The 14990-nt window shown below is 41.6% G+C and overlaps 1 protein-coding gene across 2 annotated transcripts in view; it reads right to left on the bottom strand.

The window, feature by feature from the left end:
- Window positions 1-14990, bottom strand: part of LOC308494496 (nuclear RNA export factor 2-like) — a 96805-nt gene that overhangs the window by 65931 nt on the left and 15884 nt on the right. Inside the window, exons 3-7 of one of the 2 annotated variants that reach the window (XM_081042267.1) lie at window positions 1487-1649; window positions 1113-1263; window positions 419-502; window positions 207-311; window positions 10-90 (exon numbers count right to left, since the gene is read on the bottom strand). In XM_081042267.1, the coding sequence (XP_080898393.1) occupies window positions 10-90; window positions 207-311; window positions 419-502; window positions 1113-1263; window positions 1487-1649 (584 nt within the window). The remainder of the gene's footprint in view (window positions 1-9; window positions 91-206; window positions 312-418; window positions 503-1112; window positions 1264-1486; window positions 1650-14990) is intronic. The other variant, XM_081042270.1, reaches the window with a different exon arrangement.

Genomic DNA, 14990 nt, shown 5'->3' with positions numbered 1-14990 from the left:
CTGCATTACCTTTAGCTGCTCCATTTCCTTTGGCTCCAACTTATCCCGCACAGAGTAGGGTATAGCACAAGGATTGACAAAGATAGGTATCTGCAGGAAGGAGCGGTGGGGTAAGCACTAGGAACTCCAGTTCCAAAGAAGACTACCAGCCCCTGACCTATCCTTCTGCCCCTGGACTAGGTACAGGTAATGCCCTCCACACACACCTTTTGGTTCTCCTCATCACAAATCTTGTAGCTGACATCCTTCAATGCAGAGGCAGCGCTAGCACCCTGGACAAAGAACTGGGCCCGGTTGTTTGCATAGTTGAACTACAGAGATTGAAGCAACAATAGTGACATAAGCTTATGGCCCCTGCTGAGCCAGGTCTCTCCCCCTTCCCTGTGTGCCCTAATGTGGCTTCACCGTCCTCTCTTACATCCACTGGAGTGAAAGGGACACTGCAATGGCTCTGGATTGAATTCATTAGCCATATTGTGTCATACTTCATCCCATCAGGAATCTAACGGTGAAAAGAAAAAGAAGGGAGAGAGCAGAAACAACATGCAAAGAAGGCTAGAGAACAGGCCCAACACAGTATTCTTTTTCCCACCTCAACCGAATTAAAAAGGATTTCTAAAAAAGGGACCGGAGACATGATTTCTTATGTTTGTGCCAAATATGGAGATCTGAAATCCCTCTCTCCATTCAAAGCTCTCTTCCATATAATCAACGTAAAGTGTTAGATACGATCCTTCTTTTATAAATTTCTAGGAGATCCTACCTAGTGCAGACACTGCTTGCCCCTCTGACAAGTTCTCCAGAGACTTGACCCTCCATCTCCTACACGCATCTTGACCCAAACTAAGACATCCAGAGTGAAGTCATTCCATCTCCTTGGCAGTATTTCCACTTTTGCCTTTACAGTCTCTTCCATTTTCCCTACAGTCCTCCTGCCTCCTTTATACTGCTTCTCTGACTTTTCCCTTAGACAAGAATGTTACCTCCTAGTAATAAAAAGGAAAGATTACAAACTGTCCCCAACAATATACCTAGCATCTTTATATGAGACCAACACAAGTCTAGCTGACCATTTTCTCCTGCACGTTCCACATATTTTTCAGGACACTCACCGTGATTTTGAACCAGTTCCCCAGGGTTCCATCTTCTGTGTTCTGCCCCACTTCTCCCTCAATAGGTTTTCTAGCTTTCCGCAAGGTAATCTGGTTAGGGCCTTCATTATGCAATTTCATTCTCTCTTTGTGTAGGATGGTATTTGGAGTACTATAGGAAGAAGTGGAGCAGAGGGTGGCCATAAATGCTAAGAAGTCTTCTATACATCCTCACCTCTCTGACACCAGGACTACAATTAGGATTGCTCAACCTTTATTCTACTTCCAGCATTCTTCAATTTTCCAGTGAGAGGAGAAAAAAGAAGACCACGGACATTGAAAAAGTTGCAGTCCCATGGGCAAATGCACACAAAGCAAGCTGCCTAGTCACTTACCGTTTTACTTGGGGGATCTCCTGGACATCCCTAAACCCCTCATTTCCATCATCATCCTGTTGTTGTGAAGGCTGAGGCTTCTTTCCACCATGTGCAAAATCACACTGAAAACAACTCCAACTTTTCTGTTGTCCTTGACGTGAGCTACCAACATCTTTGTCTTCTGAAAAGGGGAACAAAAATACAACTTTGAGAACATATCAGTGGCCCACTTCCCAGGTACCACATCTTAGACCAATGCCATGGTAGGGCAAGCAAAGTGCCACCCTAAGGCACCATTCCACAGACTCCAGAAAGGAAACTCCTCTGCCTATCCAGATAGGAGAACCTTATCTAACATATGGTACTGTCAGGGGAGAGATCACAGAGGAGGAAGTAGAGGAGGAAGAAGAGGAAGAGGAGATAACTGCATTGAACCTTTTTAGAAATGGAGCAGGATTTAAAAAGAAGAGAAGTGTATGCATCCATGGGTTAGACTGAACACCAGCCATACACGAGGATGGCATGCGAATCTGGCCCCTCTCAGGCCTCCCTAACAACTACACCAACACCTGGGAGGCAAACTCTCTCATGCTTCCCAAACCCAATCAGACACCAAACCGATTCCACTAATACTCAGCAAGCTGTGCTTCCTCTGCCAGGGCAGTACAAGCTTTAATGTCAGGTGGGACTGAGGTATAAGGCTCCTAAACCATCCCCCTCCCTTCAGCCTTGCCCCAACTATACTCTGTTTGAAATATCCAGAGTGAGCTTCCTCTTTGTCCAGTTTGGAATGCCTTTCGGTTCAGGAGACAACTCTTTCTAACCTTGGCTCTTTTATAATAAGGGTGTGAATGATTGAAATGAAATGACGTTTCAATTACCACTTCCAAATCTTTAGGGATTCTTCTTTTCTCTTTCTGTTATCAATTAATTTTTTAAAAAGTTTTTTTTTACTAAAATTAATTGGGGTGACAATGGTTAGTAAAATTACAAAGGTTTCAGGTTTACAATAGTGTAATACATCATCTATATATCACATTGTTTGTAATCAATTTCTAATTCGACCCCATTATGGTCAGAGAACATGCTCTGCGTGATTTCGATTGTTTTGAAATTGTGAAGGTTGGTTTGATGGCCCAGGAGATGATCTATCTTGGTGAATGTTACATAGAGACCTGAAGGAAAATTGTACTCTGCTGCTGTTGGGTGGAGGGTTCTACTTGTCATGTAGATTGTGGGGACAGAGCCAGGAGTGCAGTTTCCAGACTCTCGGCCTCACGTGGAAAGTTGCTGGCTTAGGTAGTAAATGGCCATCAATTGTGATTGGATGGCCATCAGCTGTGGCTAGTTGGCCGTCAGCTGTAACCAGTGAGCCATTGGACACTAATATAACTGCCATGGCTATGCTAGCAAAAAATGGGGGGTAGCAAGAAGATGGTGGCTGAGCTAGCAAGAGTGGATTACAGTCAGCATGGCAGATTGCAGTTAGCAAGTGAGGTTGGCTGGCAGAGAGAAGTGGACGGCGGGTTGAGGATCGTGTGGCTCCTGCTTCCTGTGTCGCCAACCCAACTGCCAGCGAGAATATGACTTCCCTATCTATGGCTCCATGGGTGCTCCTCTTTGGCCTTACCATGTCCTGCATTCTTATGTGGGGAGCGAGACCAGAGACCCTGCATGACACACCGCATGAGAAGATCCTATTAGTTTATTGTGTTATTCAGATCTCCTATATCCTTCCTGGGTTTCACTCTAGTGATTCTATGACTTGCTGAGTGGGCAGCTGTTGAAGACCCAAAATATAATAATGGACTTGACTATTTCTCTTTTCAGCACCAGAAATTTTCGCTTTGTGTATTTCAAATTCTGTCATTTGGTGCATATACATTTAGTATAGCTATATCTCCCTGGTGCATTGATCCTTTTATCATTACGTAAAGGCTCTTTTTGTCTCTTACTAATTTTCCTTGGTCTGACATCTACATCTACTCTACTGGAGAGTATACCCACAGGTATGTTTATAAAGTGTCTTGGTTATATCACACCCTGTATTAACAACTAGGAGCTCTGTTGCAGTCCACCTCTTCCCCCAACAAACACTCCAGCCAACATATGTCATTCACCATGTAGAAAGATTTGGAAGCTTTTCAGCATCTACAGAAATAAGACACTATCCACGCATAAGTTAGATCATATGGTGTTTGTCTTTCCCTGTCTGACTTATTTCACTTAGCACAATATCCCCTAGGTCCATCCGTGTTGCCACAAATAGTAGGATTTCATTTCATTTTGTATGGCCGAGTAATATTCCATTGTATATATGTGCCACTTCTTCTTTATCCAATCATCTATTCATGGGCACTTAGGTTGCTTCCGTATCTTGGCTATTGTAAAAAATGCTACAACGAACACAGGGGTGTACACCTCTTTTCGAATTATATCTGAGTATATCTGTTTTCATATTTTTGGCAAAATACCCAAAAGAGGAATTCCTGGATCATATGGTAATTCTATTCTTCATTTTTTGAGGAACCTCCATACTGTTTTCCACAGTGGCCGCATCAATTACAATCCTACCAACAGTGTACAAAGGTTCACTTTAGCACATGAATAGTTTCCAATATAAGACATAGTCTGCTAAGAATATTTAACGATATTTACACCGATGTACTTCTCCAATAACACAGTGCATGGAAGAAGCCTAATTTCCTACAATATGCTTAGCCATTCAAAAGTCATTCTTACACTTTGTCCCAGAAACTTTTGACTTTATTATGCAAATTATTATCTGCCTAAATATATACCTATAGTTATAAGGCTGTGCTTTACAGGCTCTTTAACACAGATGGATGGTGCAGCCATATAGTGTCTGATATTGTCAAAAGTGGAGTAGAAATGATTGTGTTTGGAATCAAGGATGGACAGAAAAGCAGTGACTTGAGTACTTGACACACAGAGTGAAAAGAGATGGATGTATCGGTCTGAATGATGAGAGTGAGCATTGGGAGGAGAACAAAACACAAATGGAAAAAGCCTCTGAAGCACTGAATTCATCCTGATGATACACATCTCGTCTGTCTCTATTATTTCACCTTCCAGTTGAACACCACAGAAACAGTTCCCACACAGTCTGAGAAAGGAGAGAGAGTACAGGGGAACAGCATGCAAAGATGGGTCCCTTGGACGGAAGTCTGGAGTTCAGGGTGTCTTGGTTCCAAACATCACTGTACACCAGACTTTGAGTGATTCCCATCCTAGTGCTCAATTAAGCCCTAACAGATTCACACATTATTGGTTATGAGCATAGGATATGAGGTCAGATTGGGCAAGCTTTGACTCCTAATAGTAAATTCTATGTTCCATGGCAAGTAACTTTGACTTTATGGTGACCCACATAAATTTTTCCCCCTTAAACCGAGGATAGTAATAGTTTCTACCTCATGAGGTAATTAAGAGAATCGAGTTAATATATGGAACGATATGGAAAGCACCTGGAGAAATGCTTGTGACCTAGTAAGCTTTATAAGTAAGTTAGCTATTACTAGGCCAGGTACTTAGTACAATGTCTGGTTTTTAGTAAGAAAATAATATGTGTTATTTGTATTCGTTGTTACTAGTCCCCTGGAAAATGAGAAAGAAAACAGATGGGTGTATGGAAGAAGCTTTCAGTGTCAGCTATTAACATCTGATACGATTCAACACACTTTCATAAAATAAAATAAAAATTCCACAGATTGGGAATAAAAGAATACATCAGTAATCAACAGAGAAATGCAAATAAAAATCACAACATCCTATCACCTAACCCCATTACGATGGCTACTATAAAAAAAATGTAACAGGAAATAAGTGTTGGGGGGGATATGAAAAAGATGGAAAGTTAGTGCAGTGTTGGTGGGAATGAAAAATAGTACAGCCTCCATGGAAAACAGTATGGAGATTCCTAAAAATATAAAAAAGTAGAAATACCACATGTGGGGACAGAACCAGGAATGCTGTTTCCAGGCTCTCGGACTCACGTGGAAAGGTGCTGGCTCAGGTAGTAAATGGCCATTAACTGTGACTGGATACCCATCAGCTGTGGCAAGTTGGCCGTCAGCTGTAACCAGTGAGCCATTGGCCACTAATATAACTGCCGTAGCTAAGCTAGCAAAGGGTGGCGTGGTGGTGTGGTGTGGTGGAGTGTGGATTGCAGAGAGGCAGATTGTAGCTAGCAAGTGAGGTTTCTTGGCAGAGGTAAGTGGACGGCGGGTTGAGGATCATATGGCTCCTGCCTCCTGTTTATCCAAACTAGCTGCCAGTGAGACTATAGTATTATGACTCCCCTACCTATGGTTCCGTGGGTGTTCCTTTTTGGCCTCGCCATCTCCGTCGTTCTTATGCAACGACCAGGACTAGAGACCCCAAAAGAGACACCCCCGTCACCCTGCGTCACACCATATAACCCAGCAATCCCAATTCTGGATATATAACCAAAAGAATTGCAAGTAGGGTGCTAAAGAGATATACACACACCTGTGTTCATAGCAGCCCTATTCATAATATACAAGTGGTAGAATCTACAAAAATGCCCAGCCATGGATGGAAGGATGAACAAATTATGGTACATACACACAGTGGAATATTATCCAACTTGAAAAATGAAGACAATCCTGTCACATGCTTCAACATGGATGAACCTTAAGAACATTATGCCAAATGAAATAAAGCGGACACAATAAGACAAATACTGTATGTTTCCACTTATATGAAGTGTCTAAGGTGGTCAAATGCACAGAAACGGACAGCAGAATGGCGGTTCGAGGGACTGGGGGAGAGACAGGAGTAATGGAGAGATGCTGTTTAATGTATAGATGTTCAGATTTACAAAATGTTTAACAACAATGTGAATATACTTAACAGACCTGAACTGTACACGTAAACATGGTTATGGCGGTAAATTTTATGTTGTGTTTGCTACCATAAATAAAAAAACTGTACTACAGTGTCATTACTCAGAAGGAAATATTAATGAACGTTATGGTTAGGTGTATAAATATAAGCATGAAGAAGTCAAGGAAAAGTAACATGTGAGACTGCCAACCGTGTTGGTAAACGAGTGGTAGTAAGGCAGAATATTTACACTTTCATGTCTATGCTTTGTTTGTATAAAAGGCTGGGTTGGGTTTTTGCCAGGTGTTTCGGGTGAAGTACTATTCCTGTTGACTCATTACACAGCATAAAAAATTAATTCATTAGTGATAATCAGATCCACCAGTCTTCTCTCTGATTGATAGTCTGCATCCCTTTGGATGACTCACCCAATTTCACTTCATCCCAAATTACTTATACATAGAAATTAGGCATTTAGGGGTAACCACCACTTTATCAAGATGTGAAGCATATGCCACACTCCTAAAGCTTCCCAATTATTCTTTACATCTCCAAGGTCCACGTAAACCTCGATCTGCTTTCTGTCACAATATATCAGTTTTGCCTGCTCTAAAATTTCATACAAATGGAGTCATTCATCCTGTATGCCTTTGTGTCTGGCTTTGTGAGTCAGTGTAATATTTTTCAGATCCATCCATGTAATATTTTTGAGATCTCAATACTTTTGAAATCTCCAATATGAGATCCATATTCTTGCCTTTTTTATGGCTGAGTGATATCCCATTGTATGTGTCTGTTTTCCTTTGATAATGTTTTTTTTTTTAATTAATTTTATTGGGGTGACAATTGTTAGTAAATTTACATAGATTTCAGGTGTACCCTTTGATAATGTTTTAATAAGGTTTGTCATGTGGGGGACTCTGCTCGCTGCGCCATTTGTCATGTGAGGCATCAGGCGGGGTCTCTGTTCCCGCTCCCCACATAAGAACACGGAGCCATAGATAGGGGAGTTATACCACTATCTTCTCACTGGCAGCACTATAGTCTCACTGGAGGCTGGATTCACACGCCCTGTAACCTGCTGTCGTGCAGGGTCTCAGCTCCCACTCCCCGCCCAAGAACGTAGGACACAGTAAGGCCAAAAAGGAACACCCACGGAGCCATAGATAGGGGAGACAAACCAGTATATTCTCGCTGGCGGCTGGGCTGGAGACACAGGAAGCAGGATCTACATAATCTGCCTAACAGCAGTCCGCGCTTGCCAGCCACCATCTTCTTGCTAGCCCCCATTCCTTTCCTGCTAGCGTAGCCACAGCCGTGATATTAGTGGCCAATGGCTTACGGGTTACAGCTGACGGCCAACTAGCCACAGCTGCTGGCATCTGATCACAGTTGATGGCCATTTACTACCCGAGCCAGCACCTTTCTATGTGAGGTCGAGAGCCTGGAAACTGTTTTTTGGGGTTTTTGTCCCCACACCTGCTGTCCGCTTTTCTGCCTGCCAAACAACTGACTCGACTCAACTGACTCTCTCACTCACCAGCGCAGCGAGGCAGTTATATCAGTGGCTAATTGCCTAACTGGTTACAGCTGATGGACAATTAGCCACAGCTGATGGCCAACTACTACCCTAGCCAGCATCTTTCTACGTGAGGCCAAGAGCCTGGAAACTACTCTCTGGGACTCTGTCCCCACAAGTTTCAGGAGGAAGTGAACGTAGATCTTTGTGTTAAATCAGGTACCTTTCTTGAATAGTCTTCTATTATTTTATAATCAATATAATTTCTTCCTTTATGTGGGGACAGAGTCCCAGAGAGCAGTTTCCAGGCTCTTGGCCTCACGTGGAAAGGTGCTGGCTCGGGTAGTAGATGGCCGTCAGCTGTGGCTAGTTGTCCGTCAGCTGTAACCAGTTACCAATTAGCCACTGATATAACTGCCATGGCTGCATTGGTTGGTCAGTTGGTTGGTGGGTTGGCAGGCAGAGAAGCAGACAGCAAGCTGAAGGTCGTGTGGATCCAGCCAGTGAGACTGTAGTGCCGCCAGTGAGATGATAGTGGTGTGACTCCTCTATCTATGGCTCCGTGGGTGTTCCTTTTTCGCCTCACCATATCCTGCGTTCTTATGTGGGGAACGGGAACAGAGACCCCACAGGCTGCCTTGCACAACAAATGGCGCAGCGAGCAGGGTCCCCCGCACGACACTTTATCACTCCTTTATTTCTCTGGGGAACTATTATCTTAAGACCTTTTTCAGCCTTTTCTATTCCCTCAGTGCAAATCATCTGATTTGTTGAGTTTGTTCTGTCCATCCTATGCTTACGCTGGGTTGTGACTCTCTCTTGCACACGAGGCTTCACTGCCTAGTCAGCTGTTGGGCTCCTGGGTGCTGGAATTTAATCCATACCTTGCCCTGACCTCACCAGTGGTTTAGCTTCCTCCATGGCTCTACCACTGGAGGCCACTGCTATACCACTGTGTTTAACCATTTCCTTTCTTTATTATAAAGAGATTGTTCTCTCTTTCTTACATGGAAATTATTCTTTCATGCTTCCCAGAACAGCTTGCATTTATAATTATTGGAATTATGCGTATTTATTATTGGAATATTATTCCAAAATCACAAGTATAACATTTCCAAATTAAGTACCGTAAAATGTTTGCACTCTGAACACTGGAATTGTTCAGGTAGTTCTCAAACTTGTTTACACACTAGAGACACCTGGGGAGATTGAGATAATCAGTAGCACTAGGCTACACCCACAGCAAGTAAAGCTGTACTGGGGTCAGACACAGGCAAACACATTTTTAAACTCTCCATGTGACTGCAGTGTGCAACCAATTTTGAAAACTGCTGTTCAAATATCAGCTTTTGGTTGATGTTTGCCAGAAGTTCCTCAAATAGCTGTCACCTCATTTTGCTGAGTTTCTACTCAGTGTTGTTTCGGGGTGCTAATGATTCCTTTAGCTTAGACTAGAGATTGGCAAAGTATGGCCCATGGGTCAAACTTGGCCTGTCACCTGTTTTGGTAAGGCCTGCAAGATAAGTGTGGTTTTCACATATTTGAATTGTTGAAAAATCAAAAGAATATTTCTTGACACATGAAAATTATTTGAAATTCACATGTCAGCATCCATACATAAAGTTTTAATGCAACGCAACCATACTGTATCTACTGCAGCTTTCACTCTACAGTAGCGGAGGTGAATAGTTACAACAGAGACCAAATGGCCTACAGAGCCTCAAGTATTTATGATCTGGCCCTTTCCAGAAGAAGTTTTTTGAGTTCTGGCTCAGAGCAAGTGTCCTAAAAGCAAGTGCACAGTAACTCTGGTAAATGGCTGAGTTTACAAAACAGCCCCTTTGGCAAAGCCCAGAAAGAAGATTTACCATAGATACATAAGACTTCATTATCGGGCCTTTTCTTCAGCATCCACTTCTTCCTGGTGTTCTGGGTCAGGTGTGGGAATTGAGTAAGCTATCTTTCAATATCAAGATGGCTCAAGTCACACATCTAGAGTTTTATTTACATACATTTTATGTACGTATATTTTATTATAAATAACTATTTACATTTTATTAACTTTTACATTGATCAAATGCAACTTTCAAAGAAGTTCAGATATTTCATGATCTAAGGGCTCTGTTAAGCTATTCCCCACCTCCAAGGCTGCTGATGGTCAAACCAACATGACTAGCCTTCCATCCCAGCTGCCTATTCAGGTGAACAGCAGCCATCTTGACCCGGGAGGTTAACTGCTTCTACAAGGTGTGGTACAAAAAAAAATGGTGAATGTTTAAATGAAAAAAGATTACAGTAAAATATATATAGTCATTAATCTCCCTCAAAATACTCCCCCTCGCATAGAACACACTTATCCTGTTGTTCTTACCACTTTCTGAAACACTTCTGGAAGTCGTCATTTGTGAGTAGTCTTTAAGAGCATTTAAGAAATAAGGTGTGTAGAAAATGGTCTGAGAAATGGGCAAACGGTTTTATCCACTGTCATGACAATGTTCCATGTCACCCATCACCTCTGGTGTGGCAATTTCTGTTAAATAAAAACATTGCAGTGTGTCCTCATCCACCATATTCACTGCATCTGGCACGGTGTGACTTCTGGCTCTTCCCCAAAGTCAAAATGACAATGAAAGGTAAATATTTTGAATCGATTCAGGACATCGAGGCAGTCACAACAATGCAACTAAAGACACTCACGGAAGAGGACTTCCAGAACTGCTTTAGAAAGTGGCAAGAACAATGGGATAAGTGTGTTCGAAGTAATGGGGAGTATTTTGAGAAGGTTTAATAGCAATGTGTCCTTTACTATAGGATTTTTTTTTAAGTTTAAATTCAGTGTAACTTTTGATCACACCTTGTACTTGGCCTATGACTCCCAGATCCCAATATCCTCACTGAAATGAGGATGAACATGTCAATGACAGGATCTCTCATGTCATCTGTGAACTACGGAAGTCCGCCAATTCAGAACACTTCAACGATGAAGATGTCCTCCTCACCAATACATCCCTGAATTCTGTGAGGAAAGGAGTGTCCTCTGAGTCCCAACAGCACCTGCTTGTTCCACCGACTCACTGACTTCAAAGACATTTCTATTCAAGTGACCACCAGTGGTAAGTCTTTGCAACTCTTTTACCATTGCAAGCCGTGGAATTCAATATTTCATCCTTTAATGTCAACTGGATCCTTACTATCTTCAGATCTACCTGGGCAGACAATCCAATCTAGAAACTCATTTCTTTCAGGATCCTTTGCTTGCAACCAATTTTGGTGTTAAGAATTCTATTAATCAATGTTCCCACTTGCCTATGCCAGAATTCATTCTAGCTAGCTATTTCATGCAAAAAAGACATATTTAATAAAATGCATTACATAGCTTCCAAAACTTCATGAGGGCCAGAAAAGCTGGCTTGTAAGCTGCATAGCCAGCGAAGCCCATTCACACCATAGGATTCTCGTTGCTGAAAAACCACTGCTGCTTGACTGCTACATGACACGTATGGCAGAGAATGAATTCTAGAAACTGTGCTATGTCTGTCCCAGAAAACCCAAAGACCTTTCCCATCATACACATCACTGGGCCGTGTGTGGCTCCCATCTCATTCACTTACCCCTCTAAGTCTCACTAAGGTGCATATGTTTGATACATGGAAATCTGTTTGGAAACTTAGATACAAAGGGCTCTAGTTCGCAAGTGTGCACAAATACAGAGCTCTCCATTCTTGTTTTAAGCTTTCCAGTCTCTATAGTATAGGAAAGCATATAAGAGTGTTTATGAGTGTTGGTACTATCTTCCTAGTTAGACAGTTCATAGTATATTGCAGAAGACCATTTTCTACTATTCTCAATGATATATTCACAATGAAAATGTTATTTTTTTTCTGTTTGTTGAAATTATTTTTTGTGTATTAGTCTTACATGAAATAAACTTTCTGGAGCCACTATGGGTTGCAGGAAACCAGCCCAAACTCATGCTGAAGTCTTTCTTGGACAATACTCAGGTGTCTACGGACACAGCATGGGTGATGGCTGGCCTCAGTGTGCTCTGAGATTTTCAGAGGCGCCCCAGGCTAGCCCTGGAGCCAAACCTGAAACTGCATTAACTGCGTGAACACTTGCCCACCCTGGTGACTACCTGGGTCCCTGCCTCATCCGACTCACATAGCACCTGAGGCTTTTCAGTGGCTGTCTTTATAGGCAGCCAGCAGGTGACCACAGGCCTTGCGGTGCCCTGTGCCTTTTGATAGGGTGTCCCAGGCCTCATACAGATATCAGCTATCCTTGGTTCTCTGCGTGGCCTCTCACACATACCATCAGGTCTAGCACAGGCAGAAACCTACCATTGATAACTCTGTAGCTCTTACCAGTTACCTCGGACCAGTCACAGGCAGTAACTGACCTTGACCTGCATGTGAACCCTTCTCTAGAGAGCTCAGAACCAACACACTCGGAGACAAGCTTTACACTACAACAGAGCACTACCCGATCAGCCCCACAAGTGGCACACCCAAAGGCTAGTCTCAACAGGCACATGATCCGTCTCGGGTGAATCCCACTCTGTGGGGTCTGCCTCCCATAAAGCAGCTCATGTGACGTGGGTGTGACCAATCTTCATAGCCAGTCAGCCTGAGAGTCAATCCCACCCTGTGACAAGCCAACAGCAATCAAGGCTCAACTACAACAGGAGGGCACACACAACCCACACAAGGTTCACTCCTGGAGCATTCAGCACAGGAGATCAGGAAGATCACGTCACTGGGGCATACAGGTCTACTACATAAGGTCACCCAACGAACACTGAGAGACATAGGATTTCTACCTAACACAAAAAATAGAACATAGAGAGGAAGACAAAATGAGGAAACAAAGAAATATGTCCCAAATGAAAGAACAGGAGAAACTCCAGAAAATGAACTAAAGGAAATGGAGGCAAGCAACCTCATAGAAACAGAGTTCAAAATACTAGCGATAAGAATGCTCAAGGAAATCAGCATAAATTTCAACAAAGAGAGAGTAAGCATAAAAAAGGACACGGAAACCATAAAAAGGAACCAGTCAGTAATAAAGAATACAATACCTGAAATGAAGAATACACTAGAAAGAATCACCAGCAAATCAGATGAAGCAGAGGACTGAATCAGTGATTTGGAAAACAAAGTAGCAGAAGACACCAAATCAGAACAAAAAGAAAACACTATTTAAAAAAATGAGGATAGTTTAAGGGAACTCTGGGACAACATAATGCATAACAACATTCACCTCAGAGGGGTACCAGGAGAAAAATAAAGGAAACAAAGGATGGAAAACCAATTTGAAGAACTAATGACAGAAAAGTTCCCTAAACTGGAGAAGAAAATAGACATATAAGTCCATGGAGTGCAGACTTTCAAGCAAACTAAACCCAAGAGGCCCACCCAAAACACATTATAATTAAAATGCAAAAGATTAAAGACAAACAGAGAATCCTAAAAGCAGCAAGAGAAAGGCAACTAGTTATTTATGAGGGAACTTCCATACGCCTGTCAGCTGATTTCTCAACAGAAAGAGTGCAGGCTAGAATGGAGTGGCAGGAAATATTCGAAGTAGGGAAAACTACTGGACTACAACCAAGACTACCCTATGCAGCAAGGCTATCATTTAAAATTGAAGGAGAGATAAAGAGCTTCCCAGACAAGAAAAAGCTAAAAGCATTCACCCAACAAGCCAGTATTACAAGAAAAGTTAAAGGATTTCTTTAAGAAGGGGGAAAAGAACATAAATATCAACAATAAAATGGCATTAACTATGTATTTATCATCAATCACTTTAAATGTCAATTGATTGAAAGCTCCAATCAAAAGACAGGGTAGCTGAATGAATTAGAAAACAAGACCTATAGATGTGCTGTCTACAAGAGACCCACTACAGATTGAAAGACACACATAGACTGACAGTAAAGGAAAAAGATATCCCACGCATTGTCTACAGCCATACCACCCTGAAGGTGCCCGATCTCGTCAGATATCCCACGCAAACAGAAAAAAAAAATGCAGGGATAGCTATACTTATACCATACAAAATAGACTTTAACACAGAGGCTATAATAAGAAACAAAGAACATTCCATAATGACAAATGAACCAATCTGACAAGAGGATATAACCCTAGTAAATATCTCAGCATCCAACATAAGAACACCTAAATATATAAAACAAATATTGACTGCAACAAAGGGAGACATCAACAGTAATACAGGCAGAGTAGGTGACTTTAATACCTCATTGACACCAATGGACAAATCTTCCACATACAAAATCAAAGAAACAGCAGCCTTAAGACACACTAGACTAGGTGGATTTAATAGATATATTTAGAGCATTTTACCCCAAAGCAGCAGAATATACATTCAAGTCCATGTGGAACATTGTCCAAGATAGGCCACAAAACAATTCTCAATAACATGCTACTAAAGAATGAATGGGTTAACAACACAATCAGGGAAGAAATCAAAAGCTATCTTGAGACTAACTAAAATGAAAATACAGCGACCCAAAATGTATGGCACAGCAGTCCTAAGAGGGAAATTCATAGCAACAAAGGGCTACTTCAGAAAACAAGAAAAGTTTCAAATAAACAATGTAAGGAATTTTAAAAAGAACAGGGAATAACGCCCAAGGTGAGTAGGAGGAAGGAAATAAAAAAGATCAGTGGAAATAAATGAAATAGAGACTGAGAGAAACAATACAAAAGATCAATGAACCCAAGAACTTTATCTTTGAAAAGATAACAAAAATTGATAAACCTTGAAAAAAACTCATCAAGAAAAAAAGAGAGGACCCAAATAAATAAAATCGGAAATGAAAGAAAAGTGACAACTGACACCACACAAATACAAAGGATTATAAAAATGTACTACAAGCAATTACACACAAACAAATTGGGAAAACTGAAAGAAATGAATAAATTCCTAGAAACACACAATCTTCCAAGACTGAATCAAACAGAAAAAGAAAATCTGAACTGATCGATTACTACCAATGAAATTGAATCAATAATCAAAAAACTCCCAACAAACAAAAGTCCTGAACTGGATGGATTCACAGGTGAACTTTACCAAACACTCAAAGAAGAATTAGCACTATCCTTCCCAAGGCAT

The sequence above is a fragment of the Rhinolophus hipposideros genome (assembly GCF_964194185.1).
Source record: "Rhinolophus hipposideros genome assembly, chromosome: X".
NCBI lineage: Eukaryota > Metazoa > Chordata > Mammalia > Chiroptera > Rhinolophidae > Rhinolophus > Rhinolophus hipposideros.
This window is presented reverse-complemented; position numbering and strand designations above follow the sequence as displayed.